This window comes from Paramisgurnus dabryanus, chromosome 8, assembly GCF_030506205.2.
Source record: "Paramisgurnus dabryanus chromosome 8, PD_genome_1.1, whole genome shotgun sequence".
In the NCBI taxonomy this organism is placed as follows: domain Eukaryota; kingdom Metazoa; phylum Chordata; class Actinopteri; order Cypriniformes; family Cobitidae; genus Paramisgurnus; species Paramisgurnus dabryanus.
The window spans coordinates 36,662,162-36,675,072 of record NC_133344.1 but is presented as its reverse complement, the minus strand read 5'-3'; the positions used below and the strand labels follow the sequence as shown (position 1 = coordinate 36,675,072).

The 12,911-nt window shown below is 37.3% G+C and overlaps 1 protein-coding gene across 3 annotated transcripts in view; it reads right to left on the bottom strand.

Moving 5' to 3' along the window:
• The window catches only part of schip1 (schwannomin interacting protein 1), a 42,592-nt gene that overhangs the window by 18,366 nt on the left and 11,315 nt on the right, over positions 1–12,911 (bottom strand). Inside the window, exon 1 of one of the 3 annotated variants that reach the window (XM_065281694.2) lies at positions 10,901–11,042. The exons of 1 other annotated variant lie outside the window; for it this stretch is intronic. In XM_065281694.2, the coding sequence (XP_065137766.1) occupies positions 10,901–10,960 (60 nt within the window). In that variant the 5' untranslated portion in view covers positions 10,961–11,042. Of the gene's footprint in view, positions 1–2,576; positions 2,851–10,900; positions 11,043–12,911 lie in introns of those variants that run through there. One more of the 3 variants, XM_065281695.1, reaches the window with a different exon arrangement.

The window sequence follows — 12,911 nt, the reverse complement described above, 5'->3', positions numbered from 1 at the left end:
GAATTCTCTGTATTCAAACATTTTTAAAAACATTTGGGATAATGGAAGTACAAATGAACAAAATATATTACACTCTGCTAGTGATTTTTGAATATTTTAATGCACGCATATTGCCTCTAATTTGATATTTTTGTGAGTTGTTCATGTAAACAGAGAGGTTTTGTTATATTTACTTTTATTATATTTATTATAATTGTTCTGTCTACACTAGCAGCAGTAAAGACAGCACACAGCTGGAGATGACATCACATCTTACACATCACCCTGACTCATAAAACACACACAGACACACAGATAATACATTCAAATATTTACTAAATATGATTTTTTTGTATTTAGTTACTCTTCATTTATTCACTGATTAAATTTACATTAATCAACAAATAGAGCATAATAAAAATGTGTGTGTGTTTGTGTGTTTTGCAGTGAGGTGTAAATAATGTGTGTGTGTGTGTGTGTTCAGGCAGAGACAGAGACAGACCGGCACCAGTGGTCTCCATGTGGGCCGTTGCCTGGATACCAGCCTAATAGAGGGGCCCCTGGAGGATTGGCCCCAAAACACACAGACACACACACATACCTGCATTGTCTTCAGCTGACATCCTGTTATTGTGTCATATATCTGCTCTTTATTCCCTTTAAATCCTAAATAAGTTAAAGTGACCATTTTCTTTCTCTCTCTATCTCTCTTTCTCTCTCTCTTTTCCTGTCTGTCAGTTTCCTTCCGTCCACCTTCATCTTCAGTTTCCTGTCAGAGCTCGGCCACAGTTTCATGTAAGAACAACGCTCACTGTCTACCAGACTTTTCTGCATTACTTCAACCCTCTTATTGTTTGTTTGAAATTCAATAATATATAATACGATCAGATAAATTCTGCTGGTAGTTTTGATGTGTTGTCTAAAGAATCACTGTGATAACATTATATCATTTAAAAACAGTATGAACCCATGACATTACATCTCACAACACCCTGTTATATAAACAAAATGTTTCCGCGTTTTAAACAACAATCACTCAAATTCTTGCAAGTTTTTTTCTTTCGCTTAAACATATTTAGAAGATCTTTAAAGATTTATCTCCCTTTCTGAATAAATCCTCAAACACACACACACACACACACACACACACACACACACACACACACACACACACACACACATATGCTCTATAAAAATGCTTTTGCAGGGCGTAGACACAATTCTGTTATAATACAGAGTTAAAGGACACATATTATGCCCATTTGCACAAGATGTAATATAAGTCTCAGGTGTGCCTTGAATGTGTCTGTGAAGTTGCAGCTCAAAATACCCCATAGATAATTTATTTTATATATGTCCATAATGCCTCTATTTGAGTGGGAGCAATAAAGCGCTGTTTTGTGTACCTTTAAATGCAAATGAGCTATTGTTTTTGGTTAAAAATAGATCTGATTCCTGTTTGTATCTTTAGATGAGTTAGTGCTACACCATGCTAACAACACATTTAGAAAAGTTTGGGGTAAAATTAATCAGTCAGTCAGTGGCTGTCTATGGGCTTTATCAGTGTGATGTCACATTAACCAGAGAATCAAAACAGCATGTAATGAGTTCTATTTGTGTTAATGGGGATTAAAAAAGAAAGAGTGGATGGATGTTTTTCATTGTAGAGCTGTTGTATTCACACATTGCCAATAAACATTTATGCCCAAACACCTTGTAAAAGTGAATTTTGCATAATAGGTACCCTGTAAGAGATGTTAAAGCTTTCTAAAAATAGTAAAATATGCATAACTTTGGTTGTGGATGCTGATTGGTCAGTTCAGTGCTTTAGCTGTTAAAATACATGATATATTATCAGCTGTGATGTTACACCTGTCCATATCAACAACCTCCATAGAGAGCAACTGTTAGCCTCAATTTACTATAGAGGAGGACGACACCTTTCATTAACAATATTATATTTCACTTGAAATGTGAGTTTTCCAAATATTTCCTTAAAAAATCTCAAGACTCTTGATGCCGTGCTATACTGACAATATTATCACTCCACTGTGGGTTCTTATCTATCAGCAGCACCATTTAACATCAAATATATTTTTACAATATAAACACAACATCTAGATATGTTGAGGTGTGTGCATGTGTGTTTGATGTGTTATTGAGACAGTGAGACATTTCACATGAGGTCTCTCTCTCTCTCTCTCTCACACACGCGCACACACACACACACACACACACACACACACACACACACACACACACACACACACACACACACACACACACACACACACACACACACACACACACACACACACACACGCACAGCTGCACCTGCATTCAACCACAATCACTGAAATGAAGTTTCAGTGTTTTATATCATGAGTTTTGTTCAAATATTTCTCACTAGAAACAAACACGGCTGAGTAATGAGTCAAAGTCTACATTTACTCATCATTTGGTCACAATGCCAGTCAGGAAACACAGCCATACTAAAACTAGATATGAACAAAATCTAGTTAGTTATTTTTCTTTCTAAAAGGTTTTCACTCAGCTAGCAATTCAACATCCACGTCCGAAAAACAGCCTGATCGTACCTGATGGGAATATTTGTCCTGGTGCACCATCTCTCACTGCATCCTAAACACAGAGACTGCGGCAGGAGAACCGTCAGCAGAACCACAGGATTAACCCAACCCTAATCAATCCAAACCAACCCGACCGACAGATTCACAGCCGAACCTGTGCTATATCCACCCTCATGAGACGTCTCCCTGTACACGCTAATGGAAAGATGGCATCAGACGGGAACGGAGGGTGGGGTCCCGGGAAGACACGGAGCAGCACGAGAAGAACTGAGCCCTCTCTCTCTCACTGCTGACCAATCAGATCACAGCACAGGGGCAGGAGAGGGGTGAGAAGGGGGCGGAGCAAACTGCAGGACTGAGGGAGGGGTGACCTTTCAGAAAGGAGCGGGGGTGGGTCGATGGAGAGAGAGGGATAAAAGGAAAAAGAGTGAAGAAAACATTGGGAGGAGATGGCCTGTAAAGAAAAGAGGCTTTATTAAGCAGATTCCTGAATTCCTGAGCTGAGACGAGATGAGACGAGCGCATTGGAATTTAAATGCTATACTGTTTCTCTGTGAACTTCTCACACATCTACAACAGTAACACATTCCAACAGGTCAAGACAAACAACATGTGGATAAACACACACACAATGTTTCTAATACTCAGCCTGGTCTCCTACACAACAGGTGCCACTCTCATTTACACAAATGTGTTAAAAAAAGGCTTTGACAAAGAGAAGCTGATGCAACTCTTTAAGTTTAAATTCTTAAAATAAATAAAGGTGCTTCACAGATTCTTCATAGCAAAAAATTTCTTATAATCTACCATTTTTATAATCTAATCTAGTGGTTTTCAACCTTTTTAGCCCTAAGTACCCCCACAGCCCTATCAGTAAGGCTCCTGTACCCCTTCATCGAAACTAAACCAAAGTTGTGTTTTAAAGACAAATAATTAGTCATATTAATTAATTATTTTTAACCTCCTTAGTCCCGAGCTTTGGTTTGGCTTGCATTTCAGATTTCGGTAACACTTTACAATAAAGTTCATTAGTTAACATTAGTTAACTACACTAGTTAACATGAACTAATAATGATCTGCACTTATACAGCATTTATTAATCTTTGGGTAACACTTTATTTTACAGTGTCTTTGTTACACATGTTACGTGTAATTATTATAGTAATAACAGTTAATTATGCATAATTACATGCAACTAATCCTAATCCAAACCCTAATCCTAACCCCAACCCTATAGTAAGCACATGTTGTGGATGATTATAACTTAGTACTTAAGTATATAATTACTATGTAACAGTGACGCCTTAAAATAAAGTGTAACCAATCTTTGTTCATGTTAATTTCAACAATTACTAATACTTTTTAAAAATCTTGTTAACGTTAGTTAATGCACTGTGAAATAATATGAACAAACAATAAAAAGACACACCTGGTCTTAGGAGGTTAAACATTAAAGAAAAAAAGCACTGACTGATAAAGCATGTTTATTTGTCGTAAGGTTTGAAACCAGAGACAGAGCTTAGGTTAGAGCTCAGTCTGATATTATTATGAATTGTCATCCAGTCATTGTTAAAGATTAGTGGATGCAGACATTTAATATACATCGATCTGCAAATAATCAAACCTTTTATCACCAAAACTTGTCACACTATCAAAACATTAAGGGCCAGATTAACTAACAGATTTCACTTGCGCAAACATCATGTTGGTTACAAAATGCAGTAGATAATTGGCGCTGAAATTGTTATTTTTGCGACTTACCTTATAGATCCTTTTACAGCCCACATGATCAGATAGTTGCGCGTGCATTTTGGCAACGGAAGTGGTGTTGTTCCCCAGTGGTTCTAACGTTTTAACGCAACTCACAAAGTTTATCAAAGCAGTTTTCCAGCATCAAAATGCCTGGTTGTTGCGTTTACGGTTGCACTGATATTTGTATATTTTTATTATATATCTTATATTTATATTATAAATATATACTCCACTATAGTACACACGGATCTGGTAGCCCGATACCATTTGATAAAGTCAACTTTTTACAGTAACTTTCTCTGTCTGTGTTGCTTCACTGCTGATTCTTGCCATACTTCCGTTGCCAAGATGCGCGCACATACGTTGCTACGTCATCATTGTGTACAAACAGTAAAAGGGTCTATTGCATATGCATTTGTAGCCGTTTTCCTTTCAGACGCAACATTAATGGGAGGAGAGTATTGATTTAACAACAAAAAAAGCATGTCTTAAACAACGTGGCGTTTGAAATGCAAATGCCAAAATAAAAAAGAATATGTTACACTTTTAAAACACTGCAAATGTTTGTTAGCGTCATTTGAAACTGCTATGGCAGTGGGAATGAATATCATCGTTTTAACATTATTTATAGTTAATAAACATTTTTTTCAAGAACGATTCAGGTTCATTGAAAATAGTCAGATCGTTCTTGAATTGGACATCGCTATCGCATTTTGGAGCATGCAGTGTATTTACTCACTACTGTTAATAACATTAATGATAAGATTAATATTACATTTAAAGTTGTAATTTTTACAGTGACTTCTTCACAAAAATGTGTTTGTTTAGGTGATTTCAAATATCAACATTGGCTTTCAAACATCATGGACTCCGCCTTTAAAGGTTCTTTATGAAACCATTCGGCCAAAAAAGGTTTATCTATGCCATCGTGAAGCATCTTTATTTTTTAAGAGTGTATTCTTTACACACAACAAATATCCATTCACTGCATTTCCAAACTGCTATCTTTCTTTCCCTATGCAGATGTGTTTTTTTATTTATCTATGAGCCGAGCACACAAAAAAGCACATTTAATGAAACAAACACATCATGAGAAATACTATTCTATCTTATGTTTATTTGTTTCGTTGACATTAAAGTTTTTAAAGCTGTGTCCACAGATTCAGGAAACATTCACCCTGTCAAATCAATAAAAGTTGATCTTTAAGAACATCAACTCATGAAGGGGAAGTGTAAGCAGGGCAGGGCCGGCGCTAGCTATAGGCAGAGTAGGCAAATGCCTAGGGCCTCAAGCTTGGAGGGGGGCCTCCATAACTGCTAAATCCATTTGAGCTAGTCCGACAGCAATAAATACAGTTTTAAGGTGAGTTAGATTTTATGCGGCGCCGCAGCCGCAAGAACCACAGGCGCTTGACATCAAAGTAACGTGAGAACGATTGATAAGCAAACTCCTCTGTATGATTTCTCAAAACGCTCTCGCGGTGCTTTGATATCATCCACCTGTCGGTTCTTGCAGCACCTCATGAAGTTAAAGAAGCCTAGATGAACAGCATTCAAATCTCTGCAGCTGAGCGGCATGCAAAGACAGTTCAGCATATGATGCAGGTATTTTAAAATAATGCATTTTAAAAATAATCTTAGCTTTGTTCTGTTTATCAACATCATTTCAGGACAGATCAAACTTGAGCGCTGCTGACTCTGTTTAGACACTTTGAATGGGTGTGCACGATAGCATTGCGTGGGGAGCTGACTATCAAAATAGTCAAGTTAAAAAAGTTTGTATTTAAAGTCAAACAGCAAAAAAAAACCTGGCGTTATTGTGGATATTTAAGGTATAAAAAGGTTTTGAAATACATATGAATATATCCATAGTCTAATAGATAACTTTATACAGTATATTGGTTCAGGAAGGGGCTGATCACACCAAACGCGTTTATGACAGTTGTAGACCCCTTTTTTGAATGATATTCTATGGGCAGGGAGCGTTTGCGCGCTGTTTATGTGCGCCGAATGTCTTGCGTTTTTTGCCGCCGGCAGCAGCACGCGCTTTTGAAGGAGCGCTGAGTGAAAAAGCGCCCAACGTTATTTGCGTCTTTCCATTGTCCAATCGAATGAGGGGAGAGGCGGGCCTTTCGTTGTGGTGACGGAGGTTTACAGTTGCTTTGATTTCTTACAGGGTAGGAAAACACTTTCTCAGATTATTCTGAAAATTAGAGGGGTGTGAGTGGCCTCCAACATAAATTTTGCCTAGGGCCTCCAAATATCTAGAACCGGCCCTGAAGCAGGGGACAAAGTGTTACCATGACTTTGTGTTGAAAATTGGAAAAGTAAATTGAAAATACTTGAAAAACAAATGTCGCAGTAATGCCTTAAAAAGAGGCATGTCTTTCTGAAGTTTTTACAGTCTGAAGACCCTTTATGCACTACAAGAAGCTTTTATGCATTAAAAATGTTCTGTTAATGTTTATGGAAGTATACAGCACAAGAAGAAGCACTTAAGCAAGCTTTCCTGACACATCAAATACCTGCACTTGGACAAGAATTATGATCTTTATCACAATGTGTCGTCCCTTTTATCATCTTTTCAGTAATCCTATGTTTGTGGAAGAGACACTGTTAGCATCAACACACTTTTATCATGATGTGATCTGTTGTGGTTTTATTGTCGGTGGGCTCAACAATTTTAAATTAATTTGAAGTGGTTCATTTTTGAATAAGTCTGCTCAAGTGAATAATACTCTCTATTTTGTGTTAGGCATGCTTACAAGGTCAAGAGGATCAGCAGCCGTTTAATCCAGAATGTGGAAGAAAAGTGATTTAAGTTACTCTGAATGCAGCACTGCTGATTGTTTGAGTGCTTCAGGAAAGTCAAGTATACCACTTAACTTTTACTCTCAAAAGTATTCCTCGAATCACGTGCATTTCTTTTTGATTGATAACGGATCAAGTATGATCTGTCACACTACCTTCAAAAGTGTATCAGAATCGATTGGAACGTGCTGTGTTGATAAGCACATTATGAAGAGTTCATGAAGATGTATCAATTGTATCAATATTTTAAAAACAGCACCACTACTCTCAACAGTTCAGACAAGATTGCTAATGTACTTGTGCAAGAGATTTTTTTCTGGCCATTTAGTAAAAACTGAAATGCCACAGTCTACATTAGCATAATTTCTTCTTTTTAACTTATATTTTTTGCCACTATTTAACAGTAAGTTTAGGAGATGACAGAAAAACACAGGGAGGAGAGAGGGGTACTGGAAAGTGCGAAAGCACCACATTGGAGAGCTGCCCATTACACCATCAACTACGACATGAGCATAGTTTGACTTTAATGTCCTTATGTACATGTACTGTATGGAGTGTTAGGAAATGTCTTTGTCAGAAATGCAGAGGATTAATGGGAGGCAGGTTAATCGTGCCATCTGGTGCTCAGTACAGTCACATTAAACAGATTAACTCTCTCCTCGTTTACACTCATATGAGTCCATATCTTAATAACTTGCATTTAATCATCATTTCTGACTGCATCTATACAGTAGTTATATACTGTATAAATCTCATTGTAAACATAAGACATCAAAACAAGCCAATGAAACTGTGTTTTTCTCTTCACACGGCATTGATCATTAGTTAAAGACCACATTTAAACCTGGTGTGGAAATTAACAAAGAGGAACGAAAGCGATTTAACCCTTGAGTGAAACTCAATTCTTTTGTTAAAGTTGTGTGCATTATCATGCATAGGCCTACTGTAGCTTGCTCTCAGGAAATTAAATCTTCTTTTCATGAGACAGAAACTGAGCAGGATTACAGCGTCCTCTCTCTCTCTCTGGATTATGTGCTGTTGAATGTTTAATCTGGATTTGGGTTGAAAGCAGTACATGTTTAGTACGAGCTGATGTGTGATATCAGAGATCATTACTGTGGAGGATGACATCATCGTTTCTGATCACAGCAGTGATGTCATTCTGTCACCATTCTAATCCCCATCTCCAGTGTGTGTGTGTGTGTGTGTGTGTGTGTGTGTGTGTGTGTGTGTTCACTGGAGTTATAAAGCAGATACCTGCTGCTCTATGAAGGATGTTGTATATCTTCACACTGAATCAGATCATAAAAATGTCTTTGATCTGTTCAATTTTTGTACAGTACTGAATGGCAGGACATCTTTAGCTACATACGTCATCATCAGTGTATTTACTCAGCAGAGTTGATTTTGGCAAGTTTTTTTACCTAATGTCGAGCTGTGCAGTTCTCTAACCGTGAGCAGCAGGTCTATCATGAATTTTTAAGTAAGTTCACAGTAGGAGAGGAAACAGAAGGGCAGAATATAATAATGAGCTACTGTTTTCTGTAAAACACAAGCTGAAGGGTTACGCTTTACTATAAACGACCTGTTCAGACCAACACATATTTTTACACACGATGCTAGTTTAAACAAACATACACACTACAAGAGACAATACACATATATAAGACATGTCAAATAAAAGATTATTTAAATAGAAAGTCTCAGCACTTGGCAGATGCACTTTTAGATCCTCTGGTCAGCTATTTCATTCATACAAGACCAAGTCAACTGAAACATAAGAAAAGATTAACTTTGTCTCTAAAATCATTTGGTAAGGTCATAATAAAACACCAACAATCACATCATTACACGTGACATTAAATATAAGTTTTTTATTCCCTCTGTCTCAATCGCAAAATCATTCAAGTGCACTGGATCGTTGGTTCCCTAAAACTTCCCACAATGCAACGCAAAAACTGTTATCATTGATGGTCCCTATGTTCCCTTACCGGAAATCAGGTGACCTTTGCTTAAGCTCTTAAATCAAAAATCACGCAAGCCAACTTAATAAACTTCATGAAATGCAGCAGAACTTTCATAAAGACAAACTTTTGTATTAGTTTTAATATAAACACACATTGCTAGACAGAAAGGGACCACAATCTACTTAATATTTAAATGTAATATATATGTAGGCACAAATGTCAGAAAATAATACAAGTTTTTTTCATAATAAACTTTAACAAGGGTTTAAAAATGAAGTAAGAGAGATGTTGGTTTTGCCGGTTGTTAATTAATAACAGCTGTGAATTATCACAATGCGCTTAAACAGCCACGTCACAGGAAAATAAGTTAACAGTGTCCTGAACCTGCATACACAATATTCACAACCTTAGGAGCTAGGGAGCGGATTGAGCCAGTGACATCAAATCCACATCTTAACCAAATAATCAAGTTGTACAGGGTAAGTTAACAATTAGAGGCAGGTGTGTTTGTGAGCGGGTTACAACAAAAATATGCAGAAGGGTACATCTTTCCAGTAACACAGTTAAAGATCCCTGCTATATAGAGTAGATGCAGTGTGGACGTGGCCAATGTGTTTGAGAGCTTTCGTGCTGTGCAAGGTTATTTTAAGAGACCAAACCACCCCTGAACACTTAAATATGTGCTTCACGTTACTGACACACACCCTACATAAACACATCTTACTCAAATAAATCTATCACTGTATGACCTGTAATTTTCTTATACCCACTATTCACCAAAGAACCGTACAAATGCTCACATAAAGACTACACAGCCAGTTATAAATACACTTTACTCAGTACATAGATGTCCCCAAAATGTGGTTCAAGGTACAGACACACGCACACGCTTCATTATGTTCAGTCTGTTATACAGGTCGGTCGGAATGTGTTGCCACAGGCCATGAGTTTCCATTGCGAACACGCTGCCACCTTGATGACATCATGCATGACATCATCATCCTCACAGGCACACACACACAGAGAGAGACACACATACAGATGTTTGTTGATCTTCAGCTCTGAAACTCATGAAGGGTTTGGTGATATGACAGCACAAATCTCTTGTACAGACACGCTTCAGTACGTTCAGTCTGTTATACATGTCGGTCTGAATGTGTTGCCACAGGCCATGAGTTTCCACCTTGATGACATCATGCATGACATCATCACAGGCACACACACTTTATCTCTAACCTTGGCTAACATGCTCTCTTCACCCTGTCTGTGTCCTCACAACTAGTGAACCATTTTGAAAAGCACAGTGTGCGTGTGTGTGTGTGTGTGTGTGTGTGTGTGTGTGTGTGTGTGTGTGTGTGTGTGTGTGTGTGTGTGTGTGTGTGTGTGTGTGTGTGTGTGTGTGTGTGTGTGTGTGTGTGTGTTACAGCTGATTATTTATCATACACCTGTAATCTGATCCAGTGTTAAGTGATATGCAATATAACCTAAAGACCTGATGTTCTTTCTTTTAATTTTGAAATAGGAGATAATCTTGACAGATTTTGTTACACTCACTCATCTGTATTTGTTCACCAAACCTTTCTACACTGAAATGTAACATAATGAGGAATGAGAAGATAAAAATTAGTGTAAAGCTTCATTAATCTCCTCACACAACACCTCTACAGACGGATACAAAACAGACCATTTTGTTCTCTTCACCTGTGACTGTCTGATCACAAACTAAGAGGAAGTGAGTTCCTAATCCAGAAACTTCAGATGAGAAGAATTGAGAAGATAAAAGAGGTACTGAGGTTAGGTTACCTGTGTGAGGTTTGTCACCTGAGCAGATGAATCCAGCACTGATGTTAAATCCACACTCATTCGTTAAACCGAAGTTATGTTCAACACATAGTGGATCAGTATGAAAACTACATGAATCAAAGTTAAAGTTAAAGCTCAGTGAGGCAGACTAACACACTACAGAGAGAGCAAGACAGCATGTTGGAACCTGCAGTAATCTGAGACACAGAGGTGAGGTCATGATGGTGTTTGAGGCTCATAATTTAAACTTTTCTTCAGACTACATTACATTTAAGTGAAATCTCCACCTTTGTCTCTTCTGATCTCTCAGTCATATACGGTTTCATTGGACACACACACATTGTTAAGGTTATGAACTGAAGTGAACTTCTGGTCTGTATATATTTATCGGTCTGGCTAGTGGCTAAACTGATCTCTGAAACAAATACCTTGTTGAAAATAAAATGTTTTGGTTTGCTAAGGATGAGAGGTGATGATGAGCAAGAACTTAAGGACCTGTAGCTAACATTGTATACATTCATTTTACACAGTAACATGAGCTCAGTGTAATAGTTTATACGTGTTAGAAATGATATATAAACAAATGTAATTTACTTGTCATTTTTTTTCTTGTTATAAACTACTTATCTAAAATCTTTGTCTGCAATTTAATAATAGCTATTACTTTTGACCACTATTATCAGTCTTGAGACCTACCATTGTGCAAATGTCAATTTAATAGAAAAATACAACATTCAACATTAGAAAATGCAACATTCATAAACAAGAATTAAACAAACATGATATTGTTTGTATAAACCTTAACTCAAAAACCTTTAGCTTTATACACTATAATTGTTTGTGACCCTCCTTGTGAAAATCCAGCTGAAATATTTATTTTATGATTTACTGTTTTCTACATAAAATCATCCTACATAATATAAAGAACATTTTGTTAAAATATAAACTTGATATCTTTAATATTGGCTGAGTAAGTTCATGTCAGCAAAGTGAAATTAAAGTTTTAAAAACAAACTGTGATGCTTTATATCGCACACTTAGATTTGGGACGTAATTTGACACGGCGCCGACGGATCTACAATTCAGTTCGCCAACGCTTGACGTCACCCATTAAAAGTGAATGGGAAGCGTCAACGCTACCGCCTTGTGTGAATGCGCCGTAAGGCCTTAAGGAGCCTATTCACCTTAAATCTTTCAGAAAAAGCCAATGAGAATTGTCAAGGTTTATAAAGAAGTGGCTTGCTCCACTCAATCAGATTTGTTGTTCAAAGCAAATGCAATGTGCTTTTAAATGCAATTTTTTTCCTATTTATTATCTATTTATGATAGTTCACCGGTCCCTCTTGCATATACTGCTCAGTGAATGAGTTCTCCTGGTTGCCTCAACAACAAGCATAAAAGAGAGAAATGTTCATAAAAGATGGCAGACTGGCAGACATTGTCTGTTTAAAGATGCCATTTCATCTGTGTATTTATGGATGTGGTTAATACCTCTCTCTCTCTCAGACGGCCAAAACCTCAGATGCGTAGGCCGAGCTCACACCGAGGCAGTGTTTGTGGATGTCCAGCCTGATCTCACGGGAATTCATACGTATTTTATGAGTTGGTTAATTCATATGAGTTTGTACAAAGGGAAAGCGTTAAAATTATCAGTAACAGTAAAGAAGGAGACAAACGTGATTAAACACATCCTGCCTCGCTTTGGTCCAGTGACCAGCTACATACACCCAACGTTCTCGATCTGTTCGTCACCACAGCTGCTTCACTTCTTTTTTTAGTTAAGCCTTTTTCAGTCTGAGTAGTAAATAGACAAGTACACACTGTTTAAAAATGTTAATTTTTTTTTAAAAATGTTAAGTTTTACCTAAATCATCTTCACAATGTTGTTTAAGTTTCATTTTTAAAACCTCATGGATGTAAACATCGCTGGACACCCTGGATTATGTAAGGGATAATGTAGAGGCAGCCGGTAGTTATCGAGAAATAAGCCCCGACAGTGTGATCAGGACCC